Source organism: Pogona vitticeps, chromosome 4, assembly GCF_051106095.1.
Source record: "Pogona vitticeps strain Pit_001003342236 chromosome 4, PviZW2.1, whole genome shotgun sequence".
In the NCBI taxonomy this organism is placed as follows: Eukaryota; Metazoa; Chordata; class Lepidosauria; order Squamata; family Agamidae; genus Pogona; species Pogona vitticeps.
In genome coordinates, this window is record NC_135786.1 from 238,668,816 (window position 1) to 238,690,714 (window position 21,899).

The 21,899-nt window shown below is 46.5% G+C and overlaps 1 protein-coding gene across 1 annotated transcript in view; it reads right to left on the reverse strand.

The window, feature by feature from the left end:
• ZC3H3 (zinc finger CCCH-type containing 3) overlaps window positions 1–21,899 on the reverse strand; it is a 260,148-nt gene that overhangs the window by 38,364 nt on the left and 199,885 nt on the right. Inside the window, exon 10 of the mRNA XM_072999450.2 lies at window positions 5,271–5,443. Coding sequence (XP_072855551.2) covers window positions 5,271–5,443 — 173 coding nt within the window. The remainder of the gene's footprint in view (window positions 1–5,270; window positions 5,444–21,899) is intronic.

Genomic DNA, 21,899 nt, shown 5'->3' on the forward strand with positions numbered 1-21,899 from the left:
AGGGATATTGGCAATTAAGAATTGATCCCAGGGATCAAGAAAAAACTGCCTTTTGCAGCCCTTTTGGTCTCTATGAGTTTCGAGTCCTGAGCTTTGGTCTCAGAAATGCCCCAGCCACATTCCAAAGGCTGATGGACCAGACCTTGGCAGGGCTCAGTGACTTTACAGTGGCCTACATTGACGACATAGGGATCTTCAGTAATACCTGGGAAGATCACCTGATACACCTGGAGTTAGTGCTGCAGAGGTTAAGTGCAGCAGGGCTAACAGTAAAGGCCAGCAAATGTCAGCTGGGTAGCCCAGAAATAAAATACTTGGGTCACATGGTAGGGGGAGGAATGATAAAACCCCTGGAGGCCAAAATAGAAACTGTTCGTGATTGGCCTAGACCCAACACCAAGAAAAAAGTCAAATCATTTCTTGGGTTGGTGGGCTACTACAGAAAGTTCATCCCGAGGTTTAGCGAGATTGCGGCTCCGCTGACCGATCTGACGAGGAAGAAGGCTGATGACAGCATCCCGTGGACCAGCGACTGTGAGGCGGCGTTCCAGAGGTTGAAGGAGGCGTTAATCAACTATCCAGTCCTGCGGGCTCCAGACTTCGACCGGGAGTTCATAATCTACACCGATGCGTCTAACAGCGGGGTAGGAGCAGTTCTGTGCCAGGAGGATGAGAATGGTGACCAGCATCCAGTGTCCTACCTGAGTAGGAAACTTCAAAAAGGTGAGAGACATTTGGCAACCGTGGAGAAGGAGTGTTTGGCCATAGTCTACGCGATCCAGAAGGCCAAGCCTTATATCTGGGGAAGACATTTTATTCTGTGTACTGACCATTCACCATTGCAATGGTTAAAGACAATGAAAACCCACAATAGCAAACTTATGAGGTGGGCTTTAAACCTACAGGACTATGACTTTGAAGTGAAGGTGGTCAGAGGGTCAGTGAACTGTGTTGCTGACGCCTTATCAAGAAGACCTGAAGAATGAAGACGGCGAAAGAAACATGGACTATGTGTATATAATGATGACAAAAAGTAAAATGTACCTGTTTTTGAATTTGGTGTGTATGAATAAAGGTAAATTGATGTAATGTATATGGTAAATGTTTAAATGCCTATTTGCTATGGTTAACTTAGAATGTAAGTATGAGTAAGTATAATATGGTATGTATAACTGTTTTTGTGTATTTTATACAGGTTGTTTTTTGGTGAAAAGCACCTTAGCTTTCCCCCTACAAAACAACTTTTAAAGAGGGGAGGTGTTACATACAGCACTGATGTTACCTGTCTGTCATGGGTTTGGAGGGAAAGTTCCATCCTATGGGGAGTGGAAGGCGGGACATCAGGAGGAGGGGCTGTACTGTATAAATATGTGATGCGTGTGTGGAGAAGCTAAGCAGACGAAGCAGCAGCTGGGAAGAAGGAGTTGGTGCGGGAGTCTGTGTGTCAGACAGGGTACTACTGTGTGTCAGAGTACCAACCTGATAGGTTCAGGTGTCTGTTGGTTAGCCAGAACTGATAGGTTCAGGGTCTGTGCTTTAAGTTAAGGTTCTGTGTGAACCAAACTGTATGCTTGTATGAGTGAGAATAAGCCACGTTACTTTATTTTATTCACCTGATTGTTTATTTTTCCCTGTGTGTGTTTAAAATAAACCTTATTCTTTTTATTGTTTAAAAATCCATCCCTGGTCTGTGTGACTTCTTAAAGGGAATGGTTGGTGGCAGCTTAGTGTAACTGTGTGACAGATCCCAGTAGGTCTGGGTTTGTCACAGGGCCCACTTGTCCAGGCTTCCCAGGGGATGTCAGGGTCAAGGCAGCTCCTGGACTTCTCAAGTGACCACCCAACATCTCAACAGACCTGCTGGCCGGTTAAAAGGCAGAAGGCAATTCCCTCTTCACCCTCTGACTCCTAAGGCACCTTTCCATGAGAAGGTGGGCGCTGCCACGTTGCATGGACATCCAGGCCCCATACAGCCTAACTGCACCAGCAGCTTTATCCTCGGTTTCTCCTCCATGACCTTCTTCTTCTGCCTTGGGGCTCGAGGGCAGGCCTGGAGTTCAGGCCAGGGCAGGAGGTGAGCTTGAGACCAAGTGAAGGATGGTCCAGGAGGGGGACATGTTTGACCCAGTGATCCTGAACCAATTCAGTAGCTCTATTTAAACCAGGGCTGGGCAACCCTGGAGCAAGGAGGGGCAAAAAAAAACCACAGATCCTAAACGGGCCACCACAACCCTTTCTAATGAAACCAGAAGTGCCCAGAAAGTCAAGTCCAGCTTCTCAATAATGGGATTTTGGTGCAAAAACAAGGTGTGCCGAGTCCTTGCAGTAAATCAATCACCAAAAGGAATTGGTACATCCACCAAAGCAGCTGGCTGGGACTACTGTCTCTCCTTGCAGAGTCCTTGCACCTTGTTTTAAAAGAGAGCTGTGCCCCCTGGGAGGATTCTGGTCATGCGATCCCTCCCTTTTGCAGATCTTTTATTGTTTGGTGGGGTCTTTGGGAGCTCCAGTGACTGCAGAAAGAGCCAGTAGAGGTAGGAGCACACGATGCCCACCCTTTATTCAAATATATCCAAACTTAAATGGAAAGCCAACGAAATCAGTGGCTACTGTCATTCATGCTCTGTGGCAGAAAACAAAGGTTCCAATCTTGTCTTTTGGGGGTCTCCTGCAAAGACTTGTGTTCTAGCTCCCACTTCATTGGCTTTGGCCAAAGGAGAGACTCACAGGAAGACAAACGAGGCACACGATCCGTAACACCAAGTCACATGGCCACCCCATTGCTCCTGCAAGGTCCATTTCTTTGGCCTGAGCAAGGATACTGATGCTTGTTGCTGATGGCCGCCATAGGCTCAGTTTTTCTCAGTCTTTCGAGCATGGGGCTGTAGGAAACAGATCACCCAGTGTGACAACAGAGATAACCAGCAAGCATGGGGAAATCCCGCAGAAGACCAGTAACCCAAAAGCTCAACAGTAAGAGGATCTATCAATTTCAACAGAAATATGTGCTGGACTCTAGCCATCAGCAACCCAAATTTTAGAACTCAAAAACCCAATGCCACAGCTCAGGAAATAGTATGAGTTTTCACTGCACTGCAGACTCAACAAAGCACTTTCCTCGAAGTATCTCTGAAAGACAAAGCCTTCGTAGAATCACAGAGCCATAAGGTAGTTGGGTTGGATGGGAATCCACAGGTAACACATCCCTGACAGGTGGCAATCCAAGGTTTGGTTGAAAGCCCCCAATAAAGGAGAAGCCATTCGTACCACAAGGAGCCCGATTCTGCTATTCAACAGCTCTTCTCCTCTAGATGTTTTTCCTCCAACAATTAGGCTGAAACATCCTTCCTTATAATTTGGATCCACTGATTAAGATCCTCCTCACTGCAGCAGCAGAAAACAAGCTGGCGCCAAAAGATGGATGGGATTTTTTGGATTTTCTGGGCTACATGTCAGAGTGGGCTGCTTTCCCATAATTCTCCACTCTGGGAGTTCTGCATGATGGACAGACACCTTACAGGTACCTAAATGCGCATCACCTGAGAGAAAGACCCAAGCGGGAGGGCTCTGAAGCTGAGCTAGGCCTGGCTTTCTGTTCAGAAGGAAAGCTGGAGCGGGAACAGGAAGCTTGGGTATAACTAGGCCTAGATCAGCCTCCAAGCCTTCCAGGGAGATGCATATTTAGATGTCATTAAAGCCAAGTGTGCGCTGCTTATAGACCGCCCCAGAGTGTTTAAAGCACTTTCTGGGTGGTTTAAATTTTATTTTAAAAAAATTAGACAGGCTATACACTGCAGCCCCAGCGAGCTGGATACTCATTTTACCAACCCCGGAAGGACGGAAGGCTGAGTCAACCTCAAGTTGTCTGTCAGATCCGTTGGTATCAAATGCTGACCATGAGCTGAGTTTTGGCTGCAACATTACAGTTTAACCACTGCACCACGAGTTCCTTCGATAAGGTGCCTGTCTGTCAGGCAGAACTCGCCAAAATAGAGAATGATGGGACTTGTAGTCCAGTAAATCAAAAATGCCATCCCTAAGTGCCACCTTCCATGCAACCACTCTTTGGGGAGCTGAAGACAGCTATCCTATCTCCTCTCCGTCTTCTCTTCCTCCAGGCTAAAAAAATTCCCCCAGCGCCCTCCACCCTGACAACAAAGCCAACATGCTTAAGTGTCCCGGCTCCTGTGGATCTGATCCACCAGCACTCACACACAACCCCCCCCCCCGCAACCTGCCAGGCACCTGGCAGTCATTTCACAGGACTAAGGCCCCTGACTGGAGGGAGCCTGCAGTGTTATGTCGACACTCTGATCAATAGGCCCCCAAGGGCAATGGGGACAATGAACTCCATGAGGTCTGCTCTTTTGTGCTGACGCCGGGCTGCTGACATGTTCAGCTCTGAAGCACCGCTGCCTCTGAAGGTGCTCCCAAAAGGCGGCCGGCTTCAGAGTCACGTCCTTCAGCATCATGCACTTCAGCGCATTCGCACTTATCGAAAAACAGCCAGAACAACGGATTGGTGTTTGGGTGACAAGAGGTTAATGGATGGGGGGGGGAGAGTCTGCTTTGGGGGATTTCCCTTCCTTGGCGTCATTTTGTGAATGGCAGCGGGCGCAAGAGAGAAGCCAAGGTCAAAACCATCCATATGATGTAAACGAAAGACGGTGAAGAAAGACAAGAGGGAAAAATCAACGTTAACATCGTGCCCACGTTGCAGCAGGAACAAGGATGCTAAGCTTTGACAACACCCACGGCAGCCGTCAAGAGGATCTAACAGGATCCCCTCTTGTGCTCATTACCGTTCACGCTTGTCGAAAAACAGCCCTGACCGTTCCTTTGCGTTCGGGTGACATGGGGTTATCTGATCCTAAAAGGAGTCAGCTTCTCCGAAGGGTAGTGAGCACAAGACGGTAGAGTGTGGAGACCTTCGCTCTACCTGAAAAGGACGCTACGCACCTCGCACAGGATAGGAGGCTGGGCAACTCACGTAGGCTTGCCTCACTGGGACTGGAAGAAGGAAATGGCCTTCACCAGACAACGGATTCCAGCGGGGACTACCCTGTATGGCCACAGAAACATGCCCTTTGGGCCTGTGCAGGCTTGTGCCCCCCATCTCCCTGCAATCAGGGGCTCCCTCTGGAACCTATTTATTTATTTACCTTATATGCCGCTCACACTACCCAAAGGTCTCTGGGCGGCTTACAACAATTAAAATACAGTAAAACTTGTGAGGAGGCAGAGAGGTTTATGGCGCTGAGCCTTCTTACCTCAACATCTTGGTGGCAGGACTCTCCCGACCGGACAATGAGGGGTCGTGTTGCGATCCGAGGGGTCGAGCTGGACGCTTCCTCTGGGGGTGCTGCAGTTTGCACTGGGAGCCTTTGGGGCAGGTGCCCCGCTTGGAGAAGTCTGGGCACACCAGAGTGTGTTTCTTCTTACACTGAAAGGGAAATCCAAGAGTGCCTGTGATGCCCTGGGCAGGCTGACGAGCAAGCAAGCGGTCCCGTGCCCCTTCCCCTTGAACACATCCGCCCCCAGGACAGGGAATATCTTACCGTTTAACCAAGAACTCCCCAAACCCCCACTGGAGAAACCTGGGACGGTGCCCACCCAAAAGGTAGTTCTGCCTAATTCTGGTCTGGGTTGTCTGTGTCTGAATCTCACGACCCACCAGAAGTGATCAGGACAGGACGGGCCGAGAGAATTGTTCCTCCTGTCTTCAACAACATAATTATCCAAACTAGAATAAAATAAGGCAAGGTGTGGAAAACGGGAGCCACAAAGCTGTAGCGGGGTTTATATGTGTGACAGGGCACACATAGAGAAGGGCCAAACGCAAGCTAGGATCTGCTCAAACCACGCATTCAGCACACCAAGCTATTGGTGCATTGGACTGAAACACCACCTTTCTCCCCAAATGAGGGGGGGCCTCAAGGTGGCAAGGCTGAGGAGCAGCTCTTGCGGCATTTCTTAAGGAAAAGCCACCGAAAGCAGGAAGAGCCACAAGATGATCCCTCAAGCCATGGCACTTGCAAACAAAGCAACAGAGGGAGAGGAACAGGTCTCTCTTTAATGTCGTCAGATGAACCATTTCCTTCCACAATACAGGACATCCACACAAATTCTGAAAGGGAAGAAGTCAGGAAAGGAAGATGGAAGAGTGATGGGCAGCCGAGTGTACGGAGCGGAAACAGGGAACACAAGTAGCTGGGCAGGCCAGTGGGAAGAGGTGAACGAGCAGGAGGACTCCAGCGGGAAGGATGCTGAGGCCCAGATAGGTGATTGGAAGACCTGGCGAAGATCTGGCCGAGAAGAGAGGAGATGAGAGAGGAGTGGGGGAGAAGCAGGTCGGGGAAAGCAGGCAACTCGCAGGAAGGGGGCAAAAGGAAAGGCTTTTGGGGTAAAAAAAATGAGATGACTCGGAGAGCTGAGGATCCAGAGGACAGGAATGCGGGCTGAACCTGAAATTTGGATTGGAGATGTGTCGCCCTGTGTGGAGAGATGGGCATGAGCGCATCAGTTCGACCACGGTGAGCCATGCACTCATAACATCACGGGACTGGGATGAAGGTCCTTCATATGAAGACCTCTCCTCTTCCTCCTCCTCCTCCTTCGCCCCTCCTCTCTTTTTAGAGACTTATATTTCAGTCCCTGACCTGAAGTGACTGAACTGTGCCAGCCCAAAATAACTGCAGCCAAGCACCTCTTTCAACACCTTCCTTCTGCCGAGATGCTCCAAGAGGGAGTTCAGTGGCTCAGAGGCGATTGTTTGCCCCCCCCCCAGAAAAGCTGGGACATTTTATTGTGTCTGCCCCACAGTGACCTCCTGTGATATCTTCTCAAATCTCTAAACTGAGAGGAGCCAGGAGCGCTGTTCTTATGGGCCCCGATGTTGGTTTCAGTTTCACGGCCAACTTCTAGATTGGCCCCAAACTCAACTTCAGCCCCCCCCCCAAACCACTCTGCAATATGGGGACGACGGATGAATAACCCCAATTTATATGCATGTGCTGAGGACTCCAGAGAATGTGATTTTGAAGCTCTCCTATCACCCACCAAGTAGTGCTTAAAGACAATTTTGTCTTTGGAGGTATGCAGAGGACCCCGAACGTTAAATACATGTTTAAAATTCGAAGGGTCCTATTGCACCAAAATCTCTCCTTTAAGAACATGCCTCCTCAAATGAAATAAGGGAGTTTTATTCCAAATGGAGGGCTTCTTCTTTAAAGAAAGAATTGTAGAAGAAATAAAGAGAATAACTAACCCCTTTCTGATGAATATGGTAGAGTGCTGGAATAACTATAGATATACACTGAGTCCGCCTATTTCACCATTATTACAAGCAGTGGAGGCTCAGAGCTCCCCCAAAATTCTAAAAAAAAACAAAAAAACTTAAAGATGTACTAATAGAGAAAGGGTTAAATACAATAAAGAGTTGGATGAAAAAGATAAAAGATAAGAATGATGTAAAGGAAATTTTGTGGGAAGAAGAAGAGACATCTTAGTTAAACATACAGTGGGGTCTCTACTTAAGAACTTAATCTGTATTGGAAGGTGGTTCTCAAGTTGAAAAGTTCTTATGTTGAATCTGCATTTCCCATAGGAATGCATTGAAAACCATTTAATCCGTATCTGCTCTTTTCTGTCCATAGAAACTACAGTGGAACCTCTACTTAAGAACTTAATCCATTTTGGAATGGTGTTCTTAAGTTGAAACGTTCTTAAGTTGAAGCAAAATTTCCCATAGGAATGGACTGAAAACCAATTAATCCGTTCTGGCTGTTTTTTTGTTATGTAGAGGTGCGTTCGTACATTGAAGCATTAGTTCCCATAGGAACTAATGCAAAGCTGGTTAATACGTACTCTACCACTAGGGGGAGAATTTTTTTTAACCTAAGATGACCTAAGGTTAAAAAAAGAGCAGGAAAGGTTTTTTTTTTCCTGTTCTTATCTTGGATTTCTGTTCTCAAGTAGAAGCAAAATTTAGCAAATGGAGCTGTTCTTAAGTTGGATTGTTCTTAAGTAGAGACGTTCTTAAGTAGAGACCCCACTACTCCAAATGGAAAGTTGACTAGAGAGTGGATAAGAAAAAAAGGAGAGATTAGAAAATTGACAAAATCTGAGGAGATTATTGAACAAAGACAAGTTCAAGAAGAAGGAGGCAAAAGAAAGGGAACAGTTAGTATGATTTATAGAATGTTAGCGCATTCAGGATTCAATCAAACAACAATGAAAAATCAGTGGCAGGAGGATTTTAAAGAGATTAAAGGAGAGGACTGGAATAAGATATGGTCACAAAGAATAATGAAGAATATGTCTATAGGGGTAAAAAAATTGTTACAAGGTACCATGGAGGTGGTATTTAACTCCAGCAAGACTAAATGCAATAAAAATATACCATCTCAATGCAATATTCAGATATTGCCAAGTATTGCCCTCCTGAATATAATTAAGAATGACCATTTCAAAAAAAGATCAGAAAGAGTTAGTAGTCATAATGGTTACTGCAGCAAGATTAATATTTGCCAAGAACTGGAAAAGCAATAAACAAATTAATTTGGAAGACTGGTATAAAGAAAGGTGGAGTTCAGCAATTAACGATATGTTAACATGTGAAATGAAAACAAGATGAGGAACGGTAAAGGCTAACGATTTCAAAGATATATGGAAGTTATACTTGGAATATGTATTTCTGAAAGGGAAAGGTTATAATCCAGCCGAAGAATCAATGTATTTTTGGAGTGGAATGGGGTGAAAAGTTATATAATTATATTATTGGTTACTTAGTCCCGAGGGCGAAGGGGGCACAGATGGAGGTTTAATTTGTATTGTGTATAGTTTTATTGAATATGTATCTTAAGTTAGTCTTGTTATATATTTTTTTAAATTAAAAGGAGTTTTATTCCAGAAGGGTGAGCTGCTACTCTAAGCACAGGGAGGGTCGGTCCGGTCACAGCTAAAAACCCACCCGTCCCATAAAAGGAGGTGGTGGCGCTGTGGGCTAAACCGCAGAAGCCTGTGCTGCAGGGTCAGAAGATCCGGCAGTCGTAAGATCGAATCCACGCAACGGAATGAGCACCCGTCGCTTGTCCCAGCTCCCGCCAACCTAGCGGTTCGAAAGCATGCACATGCAAGTAGATAAATAGGGACCACCTCGGTGGGAAGGTAAACAGCGTTCCGTGTCTAAATCACACTGGCCATGTGACCACGGAAGATTGTCTTCGGACAAACGCTGGCTCTATGGCTTGAAGAGCGGGATGAGCGCCGCCCCCTAGAGTCGAACACGACTGGACAAAAATTGTCAAGGGGAACCTTTACCTTTTACCTTATGTTTTGCATGAGCAATTAAGAGATGCCTCAGCCGCCTTGGGGGCTGTACAGGAGAACGGTGGGGCAAAATTGGTTTAAATAAATAAATCCTCTTTTCCAGCTCCCAACCAACAAACCACAGAGTTGGCTTTTCTCGCGGCTGAGATGCCTTTTCCTCTTTTTCTAGAACCTGAAACTTTTCTCTTTCCCTTCCTGGTCCTCCTTCCTCAACAAAACCCTCGCACTTTCCCTCTTTAACACAAGACCGACACACTCCCACGCCAATAACTTCCCTTTGGATCCATTTACCAGCTTCTGTTCAAGTCCATCCTTCAATAGAGACAACAAACAGTGTGTCATTAACTTGGTGGCTATGACCCTCTCTCAAATTTCTAATGACTTTCCCACACCTTTCTTCGCTTGGCGGGACGTGACCACCTCTTTTGGCCACTCTCTGCAATGCAACGGCCTCCTCCCTCTCGGAAGAGGACGTCAATCAGAAAAGGGCCTTGGGGCGCAGGGAGGACGGACAGCAGGGCGACGTGCCCAGACATCCGCCAAGCCAGAAGGCACACAGCCACCTGCTCTGCCACCGAGGGCCACAGAACGCCCAGAGACCACCGAACATCCTGACCACACCCGGCTCTCCGCCTGGCTGGGTGCTGGGAACCAGGAGGCACCCACATTCTGGACCTTCTCACCCAGCAAAACAGGAGGATTCAGTTACTGTAAGCCCGGCACATGTCAGCTGAGGTGAAGACGAGAGGAGCGCCCGGCTCAGAGCTGCCAAGGAGAAACCTCATTCCTTAGGTCATGCGATCCTGTCCACCTGTCAGTGCTGCTAATTTTACCACCTCCAGCAGGATCCGGGCCAACCGGCAGGTTGTACCATAAAAAGGAAGAAGAAAAGGCCGCCTGCTCCCAGAAGAACAGAAGAGAATCCCACAGGAAGTGCAGACGAGCAGCGGACTGGAGGCCAGGAGAGAGAGAGAGAGATGGGCTGCTCAACTGGCCTAGAAGTATGCTGGGGTGCGGCAAGAGATCAATCCCAAATTCCTTAGGGATTGCTTCCTCTCTGCATGCCAGCACACCTCTGGGTGAACGGTCTTACAACCAGGAAATCTACTGTTGGGTTCTCTCCACGTCCTGCCAAAGCTTCAGTGTCACTCTCTGGAGATGGGCTCCAAAGCCTTTTCAGGATCTACTCTGATGAGGAACCTTGGCTTCCCGGATGCATGGCGGGAATTGAGCATTGGAAAAGGGAGGGACACAATGCCTTCAAGCATGCTTCTAGCACCCTGGAACTGACCCCTGTGATGGCACATGCAATGGAAGAGCCCATGTGAGCCTTGGACTACATCCAGATCCCTTGGGTGCATGGCAATGCCATGCCAGTTTTAAAGTTACTTTGGGTATTACACAGACAGACAGAAAGACCGGCCGGCCGGCTGGCCGACCGACGGATGGATAGATAGATAGATAGATGGATAGATAGATAGATGCCGTATTTTCCTGTGTATAAGACAATACTTTCATCTAAAATCTTTAGACTAAAAACTGAGAGTTGTTTTATACATGGAAGTAAGGGGGGAAGGGATCAAAGCGCTGCAGGTCATAGCCCTTTGATCCTGCAGCCCTTTCATTGCTGCTTTCCCCCTCCACTTCCTAAGATCGCTGCTTTCCCCCTCCACTTCCGCAGCCCTTTGATTGGGGACCGTCCTCAGAGAGTACAGCTTGGGGAGAGGGTATCAGCCCCATGGAGCCTCAATTTATTTATTTTTTCCTATTTCTTTCCATCTTGAATAACTATTACTGATGTTTAAATGTTGTTATATTTTATATTCTTATTATATGTGTTGGAAGCTGCCCAGAGTAGTCAGTTGACTAGATGGACGGGGTATAAATGCAATAAATAAAATAAAATAAAATAAAATAAAATAAAATAAAATAAAATAAAATAAAATAAAATAAAATAAAATAAATACAACTCTATCAAATAGCATACCTATTACACCGCTATCTACACCAAACATTATTACTGTTATTTCATTTCCTTCTGTACTGTTATCATCTCAGCCTTCCTGCGGATTTGCCCGTTGTTCCTTGGTATACCATTCACCCCTGACAGCAGACAGACCATACTGGGCAGCCGCCGCCGCCTCCCTCAGTTCTGCTGATTCGCCCATATATTTATAGGGCACGGTGTCCTCGTTCTATTCTTTCGCCGAGGAACAGACCTGAGGGCTTCTCGCCCACGCGTCATCTTACAGCTATTGATCAGCAGCGGCTTTTCCTGGCCTGTTCGCTTTGCAACTCTGACGGTGAAACCCTTGGAGAAAAACTATTCCTAAATCTCATTCCTTGGCAAAGCCACAATGTGAGATGTGGCCTTTGAGAGAAGCCCATTTGGATTGATGATTGCATAAAAGTATACAAAACCTTTCATTATTTCAGTTTCTTCATTGTCAACATTAAAGTTATGTACATCTTCTTTAATCATAATTTTTGTCTTCTTCAATCACACACTCACAGAACGATTGAGCTGTAAGGAAACTACATAAGGCCAGAGTCCAACCCTCTCATCAATACAGGAATTCACTGAGCTAATGGAATAATCAGAATGAATGTTAAACTCTAGTCCTGCTTTCACACTTGTTTAATCTTCTTCAGTTCTTTCACAATGTTTTTTTCTGCTACTATTGCATATAAAAAAATTAATGATATTTCATTCATCAGTTTTAACTCTCCTTCATCTGAGTCTAGGAGCCAAAGTATATTTGCGGTACGATCGCTAGTGTCTCTTCCTTTTCTGAATCTACCTTGAACCCACCTGGCATTTCTCGCTCTTTTTTGAAAAATCATTTTGTTTGCACGGAAAATTAATATGATAATTCTACATTTACTGTAATCTTTCATGCCTTGTTTCTTTGAGACTAGAATGTCTATCAACATTGCAAGACGATGGGTTATTGTTTTCCATACCGGCTGCATATTTTTGTTAGGATGTTGACAGATTCAGTATCTATAACATGAAATAGATCTATTGCTATCCCATCTGTTCCTGGTAATTTATTACTTCCAGTTGATTTGGGAGCAGATGTCAGTACAATTTCTGATTCTGAAGGTTTTTTTTTAAACAAAGGATTCTTCTTAAACCACTCATCATCAATATTTTTTTAAATCAAAAGTGTCTGCTTTGATTATTTTCATAATCTGTATTTATTGTGTTTCATAGCACTATTTGTTTTTGCTCTGAATTACTATTAGCCTCCCTAAATGGTGTGTAGAAAGTTAGGATATAATAACGATTTTTGAGCCAACAAGGAAGGAAGGAAGGAAGGAAAGAAGGAAGGAAGGAAGGAAGGAAGGAAGGAAGGAAGGGAGCTGATGATGAATGGAAGGAAGGAAGGAAGGAAGGAAGGAAGGAAGGAAGGAAGGAAGGAAGGAAGGAAGGAAGGGAAGAGAAGGAAGGAAGGAGCTGATGATGAATAGAAGGAAGGAAGGATATCTCTCTCTCTCTCTCTCTCTCTCTCATTTGTAGGCTGCCTTTCTCCTGGTGCGGAGAACCAAGGTGGCTCAAAACAAATCACACTAAAAACACAATCAATTTTAAAACACAACAAAAATAAATTATATGTTAAAAATTTTAAAAACAGCAAATAGGAATAAATATCCATTAAATAACAGACGACAACAATTAAAAACATGTTTAGGAATACAAAAGCAAAAGTTAGCACCCAGGGACTCCGTTACAATTCTTAAAAGCCTGCCTGAAGAGGTGGGTCTTCGGCTGTTTGGAGAAGAGTAAAAAGGAGCCGGGGGCAAACTAATCAACTGAGGGAAGAGCCTCCCCTAACCTGGAAGCCGCCACGGAGAAGGCCTTCTCTCAAAACCCCACCATGGCAATGGGACTGAAAAAAAGCAGCTCCCTCTGAAGATCCTAAGCACCTGGAAGGCTCCTAGGGGGAAATATGGGTAGCCTGGACCGAAGCCCTACCGAAGGTCATCCCCAGCACTTTGAATGGGGCCCAGAAAGTCAAGCGAAAGCCACTCACACCACTGCCTTGTGTGTGTGTGTGTTTAGTCGTTTAGTCGTGTCCGACTCTTCGTGACCCCATGGACCAGAGCACGCCAGGCCCTCCTGTCTTCTACTGCCTCCCGGAGTTGTGTCAGGTTCATGTTGGTTGCTTCGCAGACACTGTCCAGCCATCTCATCCTCGGTCGTCCCCTTCTCCTCTTGCCATCACACCCTCCTAACATCAAGGTTTTTTCCAAGGACTCTTTTCTTCTCATGAGATGGCCAAAGTACTGGAGCCTCAGCTTCAGGATCTGTCCTTCCAGTGAGCACTCAGGGTTGATTTCCTTTAGAATTGATAGGTTTGTTCTCTTTGCAGTCCAGGGGATTCTCAAGAGCCTCCTCCAGCACCACAATTCAAAGGCATCAATTCTTCGGCGGTCAGCTTTCTTTATGGTCCAGCTCTCACTTCCATACATCACGACAGGAAAAACCATAGCTTTGACTATTCGGACTTTTGTTGGCAAGGTGATGTCTCTGCTTTTCAAGATGCTGTCAAGATTTGTCATCGCTTTCCTCCCAAGAAGAAGGCGTCTTTTAATTTCGGGGCTGCTGTCTCCATCTGCAGTGATCATGGAGCCCAGGAAAATAAAATTTGACACTGCCTCCATATCTTCCCTTTCTATTTCCCAGGAGGTGATGGGACCAGTGGCCATGATCTTAGTTTTTTTGATGTTGAGTTTCAGACCGTTTTTTGCACTCTCCTCTTTCACTCTCATTACAAGGTTCTTTAATTCCTCCTCACTTTCTGCCATCAGGGTGGTATCATCTGCATATCGGAGGTTGTTGATATTTCTTCCGGCAATCTTAATTCCGGCTTGGGTTTCTTCCAGTCCAGCCTTCCGCATGATGTATTCTGCATATAAGTTAAATAAGCTGGGGGACAATATACAGCCTTGCCGTACTCCTTTCCCAATTTTGAACCACTCAGTTGTTCCATGACCAGTTCTAACTGTTGCTTCCTGTCCCACATATAGGTTTCTCAGGAGACAGATAAAGTGGTCAGGCACTCCCATTTCTTTAAGAACTTGCCATAGTTTGTTGTGGTCCACACAGTCAAAGGCTTTCGCATAGTCAATGAAGCAGAAGTAGATATTTTTCTGGAACTCTCTGGCTTTCTCCATAATCCAGCGCAAGTTAGCAATTTGGTCTCGAGTTCCTCTGCCTCTTCGGAATCCAGCTTGTACTTCTGGGAGTTCTCGGTCCACATACTGCTGAAGCCTACCTTGGAGGATTTTGAGCATAACCTTGCTAGCATGTGAAATGAGTGCAATTGTACGGTAGTTGGAGCATTCTTTGGCACTGCCTTTCTTTGGGATTGGGATGTAGACTGATCTTTTCCAATCCTCTGGCCACTGTTGGGTTTTCCAAACTTGCTGGCATATTGAATGTAGCACCTTAACAGCATCATCTTTCAAGATTTTAAATAGTTCAACTGGGATGCCATCACCTCCACTGGCCTTGTTGTTAGCCAGGCTTTCTAAGGCCCACTTGACTTCACTCTCCAGGATGTCTGGCTCAAGGTCAGCAGCTACATTGTCTGGGTTGTCCGGGATATCCAAATCTTTCTGATATAATTCCTCTGTGTATTCTTGCCACCTCTTCTTGACGTCTTCTGCTTCTGTTAGGTCCCTCCCATTTTTGTCTTTTATCATGTTCATCTTTGCGCAAAATGTTCCTCTAATATCTCCAATTTTCCTGAACAGCTCTCTGGTCTTTCCTTTTCTGTTATCTTCCTCTATTTCTTTGCATTGTTCATTTAGGAAGGCCCTCTTGTCTCTCCTTGCTATTCTTTGGAAGTCTGCATTCAATTTTCTGTAACTTTCCCTATCTCCCTTGCATTTTGTTTCCCTTCTCCTCTCTGCTATTTCTAAGGCCTCGTTGGACAGCCACTTTGCTTTCTTGCATTTCCTTTTCTTTGGGATGGTTTTCGTTGCTGCCTCCTGGACAATGTTACGAGCCTCTATCCAAAGTTCTTCAGGCACTCTGTCCACCAAATCTAGTTCCTTAAATCTGTTCTTTACTTCCACTGTGTATTCATAAGGGATTTGGTTTAGATTATACCTGAGTGGCCCAGTGGTTTTTCCTAATCTCTTCAGTCTAAGCTTGAATTTTGCTATGAGAAGCTGATGATCAGAACCGCAGTCAGCTCCAGGTCTTGTTTTTGCTGACTGTATAGAGCTTCTCCATCTTTGGCTGCAGAGAATATAATCAATCTGATTTCGATATTGCCCATCTGGTGATTTCCATGTATAGAGTCGCCTCTTGTGTTGTTGGAAAAGAGTGTTTGTGATGACCAGCTTATTCTCTTGACAAAACTCTATTAGCCTTTGTCCTGCTTCGTTCTGAACTCCAAGGCCAAACTTCCCTGTTGAGCCAACCACTGCCTTAGGAACATGTTTTTCCTCAATAGGATTTCAGCCAAAGTATGTACAGATTTTTGGTGCTGGGAATATTTATAGGTTGGGAATCACATCAGGTAAGTCCACCACATGCTAGTGAACTACTCAGAAAAGTAAGGAAAGAGCCCGAGAGAGGAGGACCAAGGTGCAGAAACCCGGTTCACCAAACCAGGAGGGGGTCCAGGGGGTGCCAGGTGGAGGTAGACGTGGCAGAGTCCTCTCCACCGCAGCCTCCTGCCCCAGAGAAGCCCTCCCCATGAAAAGCCCTCCCTCAAACATTTGTTGGGCCGCATCCTGGTCTTACACGCGGGATGCAGCTGAGAGTCACTGGAGGGATTCCTTCCTGACTGCCTGAGGTCCAGGCGGCACATCAGGCAAATCCCACCGGAAAATCAGAAGCAGAACAGGGACCTCTCCCCCGTAGCCCAGGCGTCAGATCTGCACAGTCTGGGGAGCGGACCTTCTGGGCTGCGAGTCGTGGGCGCCCCAGAGGGGATGCATTATCCTTCCTCGGTGGACCTCTAGTGACAATCGGAAGCTCTGCTGCTGATGCGCTTCTTCACAGGAGCTGCAGAAGAGGTGGCACCCCAGGCGTGGTTCCCTCCAGAAGGCATGATGTTCCTCTTTCACCAGTGGTGGCAAGATGATGCTTCCTCCCTTCACAACACACCTGTGACACCGCTGGGGTCAAAACGTTTTGCCCCAGAAGCCAGCAGCAGCGTCTTGAGTCGGGCTGCTCTTTTGAACACAGTGGTTCCCAACCTTGGGTAACCTAAATGTTCTTGGACTACAACTCCCAGAAGTCTTCACTCCTAGCGGTGCTGGCCAGGCTTTTTGGCAGTTGTAGTCCAACACCTGGGGACCCAAGGCTGGCAGTCACTGTTACATAGCCCCCCTGGAAGGGGCCATGCTTTCTCTGTGTGTGTGTGTGTGTGTGTGTGTGTGTGTGTGTGTGTGTGTGTGTGTGTGTGTGTGTGTGTGTGTGTGTGTGTGTGTGTGTGTGTGTGTGTGTGTGTGTGTGTGTGTGTGTGTGTGTGTGTGTGTGTGTGTGTGTGTGTGTGTGTGTGTGTGAGAGAGAGAGAGAGAGAGAGAGAGAGAGAGAGAGAGAGAGAGAGAGAGAGAGAGAGAGAGAGAGAGAGAGAGAGAGAGAGAGAGAGAGAGACGAACAGGAGTTAATAACACAAGAGGGACTCCCTTGAGTAGAAATGCCATCAGAAAACCACTCTGACTCTGAACCTGCAGGGAACGGAGGAGCTAATTGCAGGCTATCCTCAAAGGGGAGGGTCTCTCTCCCCCCCTTTTTAAAAAAAATCAAAACCTGCACAAGCGACTAAATGGTTCCCTTCTGTACTGATAAGGAACGTTTACAGCCTAATTGTCTAAAAGTCAGAGAAGACCCACAAGCGATATTAAGGAAGCAGTGGGTGCCCTCATTGTGGCCATCATGGAGGACGGTGCCTAAGAAGGATGTCTGTGGAAATCGTTGAAGGCTGAAGTCCAAGAGACGGGTCTGGCCACAAGAGAAATCAGATTTCGGACTCTGAGAGAGTCTGCTAAGCCCTTGGAAATTAAAAGCTTCCCTATTAAAGACCAGCCTTTATTGGCGACCACCTCCTTTGCCGCCATTGCTTCTGGCTTGTCGCCGCTGCACATTTTTCCAAGGGGAGGAAGCCCAGCGCAAAATGACAGCAAAGGAGAAAGCCGGGTAAACACAACTTTTCAAGTGGCCCTTCCAGTTCTAGGGACGGGAGTGGGCGAACAGTGGGAGGATGAATTTTTACAGTCAGTGAAACCCCGGCTCGCACGTGCGCACAGAGCTGGGTGGTGGGTGCTGGCTGGGGCCAACAAGAAGCTGGACAGGGAACAGGTCGAGGGGCTTATAGCATTCGGAGGTAGTTTTGGGAAAGTGGCAGAACGACAAGAACAACAACTATTCAGGGAATTTGTGAGAAACAGGGAGGGGAAAAAAATAAGAAAAAACAAAAAATAAAACAAAAACAAACAGTGTGGCATCTGAAAGACTGTTACATTTTAAAACATAGCAGTTAAGTGTTCAAGGTGTCACAATATCTTTGTCTTCTTTCCTTTTTATTTTTCTTTTGTTTTTGCCTGATATGCTAACACAGACTAACACGGCTACTTCTTCTCAAACTATTACTAGGAAAGTAAGTAATTTTTTTTAAATGTAACTCGGAGTCTTTGAGTGGCTTTGGAGCTCCAGTGGCAATTAGTTCATGTTTTAAAAATAAGTTTCCAATCCTAAAGGCTAACTTTTCAGAACACCTTCACACTCTCTTGATAGAGCGATAAAGGGTAGGGACTAACTTGCAGAACAAAAACGTAAGTAAAAATCTGGTTGGTCTGGCTTTGTTCTGTTCCGTAGGTTCCAATCTGGCCCTCCAAACCAAGGCCTCCAAAAAATTGTGGGAATTATCGTTCTGAGATGGAATTAAGGAGCGTTGAGAGGACTCCTTAAGGAAAAGGCACCATGGCTATATATTTGTCTGAATGTTGTTTAAGGATCTGGATGAGCGGTTCCCTCTCTTCTGCAGGACAAACGAGGAAGACAAAGACAGGGGCTGGAAACAAGTGAACAAAGCAAAAGGGAGAACCATTATTTCAAGGCAAGGAAGTTCGTTTCTATTCAAAGAACCAGCGCTCTGAAAAGTGCTCCCATTCTCCATAAAAACTCTGCATGGCACAACTTTATAGCTCACGTGATAAGCAAAGCTTGATTTCGCCCATTCTGGCTAAGAGGGCCAGAGCCAATGGTCTTGAAACAGACTTTCAGATGCAGGAGAAAGCAGGCAGTAAATTCTAAACAATGATGGGATTTTTAAAATGGGAGCCTTGTTAAAAAGAGAGCGAGAAAGGAAGAGAGAGCAAAAAAAGATATTGGGGCAGGGGAGGGGGAGAAGACCAAAAGGATAACTCCTGACTCCTGTCCTCTGAAGATGCCGGCCACGGACACTGTCAAAACATTTGGAAGAACAATCTTCAGAACATGGCCAAAGAGCCTGGAAAACCCACAACAAGATCTTCCTCCAACCTCCTGGAACGGTCATTTTCCTCTCCTTGTTCCTGAAGGGTTTTTCAACCACCTTCCCTGGTGCCCAACCCTACAGCCATCCATCTGAGTTTGGTGAACTGCTCTTCATTCCTGCCTTGCAACCCCAAGCTTGCACGGATTTCACAAGTAGAAAGATCCAACCACTCCTGCAAAGATAAAAGTAAAGCCACACCTGTAGGTGACAGACCCGACCCAACCCAATTAACAATAATCTAACATTAAGTGAGGTGCCTCACTGATTGGGAGCAGCTACAATGGCTTGCATTCTGAAGGAAATCAACCCCGAGTGCTCCCTGGAAGGACAGATCCTGAAGCTGAGGCTCCAGTACTTTGGCCATCTCATGAGGAGAAAAGACTCCCTGGAAAAGACCCTGATGTTGGGAAAGTGTGAAGGCAAGAGGAGAAGGGGACGACAGAGGATGAGATGGTTGGACAGTGTCATCGAAGCAACCAACATGAATTTGACACAACTCCGGGAGGTGGTGGAAGATAGGAGGGCCTGGCGTGCTCTGGTCCGTGGGGTCACGAAGAGTCGGACACGACTTAATGATTAAATAACAACAAAATAGCTTTTTGGAACAAGAAATTTCAAGGGGTTACCACTGCAAAAGCCCCTGTAATACCCACCTGCCCTCTTCTGCTGAAGTCAGAAGACACACGCAAGCCAAAGGAAGCACATTCACTGGAAAAACAGGAGTCCCAGGAGAAAATTGGACCCGAAAGCTCCCAGACTGTTTCCAAAATTTTGAGCATTGAATTTCTTGCGAAGCATGGCACATGGTTTGAGAACAAGTGCACCAAGGTTTATACGTAAAGACGTACGGCAGCTCGTGAAGCAGCATGTGAATGGTACATTCTTCCAGAATATGCCCCACCACCCCATGCTGCCAGCTGAACTGTGGGTGAGCTGTTGTGTACGAGCACACACCCAACGAGAGAGAGAGGAGGAAGCCTGTGGCAAGGTGGAGAGCCGAGGAGCTGGCCCGGCCCACGTCATGGGACTGAACAGCTCAGACTAGCTTCAGGAGGACACCAGGAGAGAAAGATTCAAGATGCGGTGGGAACAGAAGCAGGGAAGGTTTTTAGAGAAGGGCTGGAAGCAGGTGCTCAGTTTTCCAAAGGCCAAAACTGCGGTTTTTGGGCAGGGGTGAAGTGCCACGTCAAAGGGGCTTCCGGGGGTGTGTGTGTCAAAGACAACCAAGATGAGGGGACCTGGCATGAAGGAGCTGGCGGCATCACAGAGACCTTTTGGAAGCTCGCATCGTAGAAACAAGCAATGGGTCCCCCAGGAAGGGTGCAAATTCTTTGAATCTCACCTCGGAAGGGCCCCAGGAGAACAGATCTCCTTCGCTTCTGAGCAGGAAGTCTGGCAATGGGCCCCCCCAGGAGTTGCGGGCTCTGTTTCCCAACGCCAAAGCCCACCTCCCTTCCTGCCTTCCCTTCCCTTTTCAAAAGTTAAAAACTGCAGACAGCTGGGCTGTGCCGCATCTCGGACACGGAAAAGGGGGGAAAAGCAGAATGAGAAGAGATTTACTCCCTTTCTAAATTATTCACAAGAAAAGGGACTGCGCATCTTTAACAAGCCATCGTTTTATGAAGCAAGGTTAACATTTTTACTTGATTCAGTAGAATATTATAAACTCTCCGGGGTCCATTTGAGGACTTTCTACTTTGTGCAAAAGGAACAGACTCAGCACTTTTTATATTATTTAGAGAATAAAATTAACCCTCGATGGCCCAGGCTGGGTATTTCCTCTCCCCAGTTAAATATGGCACGCTCAGCAATTTCCCCCCCTATATAATTACGGGCTGCTATCCATCATCTGTAGGAGAATGCTTTTCTGACACTCTGAAAGTGATGCGGTAAGCACGTTCACTAATAGAATAAATATTCTAAATATCTCTTTTATATTTTCATTTAAATTGGAATATTTTAAAATAATTGTACACATGCTGGCTGGGTGACTTGCATTGGAGCTGGGGAAAGGCTGCCGGATTGCCTCGATGTGGCTTAGGACAGAGCGTGCCTCTCGCCATAAGGCGGGATGTTTCCGCGCTGAGGAAGAGTGTTCACAAAGGGTAATCCGTTCACCCTCTCTTGCTGCCAGCAGGCTCCTCTTTGGTGTCCGCTTCGTCTTCTCCAACCCGGCCCCCTCACCGGCAAAGACAAAAGCTGCTTTGTACTATAAACCTCAAGGGGGCTCTATGGAAAAGTTGTTTTTTTTTTTAAAGGCTTCAGCTCTCCAAAGTTCCTAGCCAGCACAGTCTGCTCATTCTGGGGGCTGCAGGCCCAGAAAATGAAGCTTCTCAAACTCCAGAAGGGCCCAGCAGCTGGAGCAGAACAAGGGCCTTTCCTAGATCAGCAACTTGTTTCCTGGCAGAGGCCGGCCAGTTGGCCCAAAGAAGAAGCAAGACATGAAGGAAACGCCAACTGCACCAGTTCTGTCGTTCTGTGCCCCACGCTTTGGGAATTTATTTATTTATTTATTAAACTTATACCTCGCCCATCTAGACCGAAGTCTACTCTGGGCGGCTAACAATAACAGATAAAATAAAAACCATATAATAAAATAAAAAACAACAAAGTAATATAGCTCAAGATGGGGAAAAATATTCAAGTCATGACAGGAGGGAAAGCCTGTCTAAAGAACCAGGTCTTCAGTTGGCTCTTAAAAACACCCAGCGAGGGAGCCAGATGGATTTCGGGGGGGGGGGGAGACTCTTCCAAAGGCAAGGGGCCACCACCGAGAAGGCCCGGTTTCTTGTTCTTTCTCTCCGGGGCTCCCTCGGCGTTAGGCCCCTCAGCTGCCCTTCCTGGCTAGAATGAGTGGTTCGGGTAGATCTAGGTGGGAGGCGGCGTTACGTCAGATATCGAGGTCCTAATCTACCTACCTACCTACCTACCCACCTATCTAACCTATATGCCGCCCACTCTACCCAAAGGTCTCTGGGCGGCTTACAACAATTAAAATACAATAAAAGATAAAATGATTAAAATACAATTAAAATAGATAATCTAAAAAATTCCCATCAGGACCCA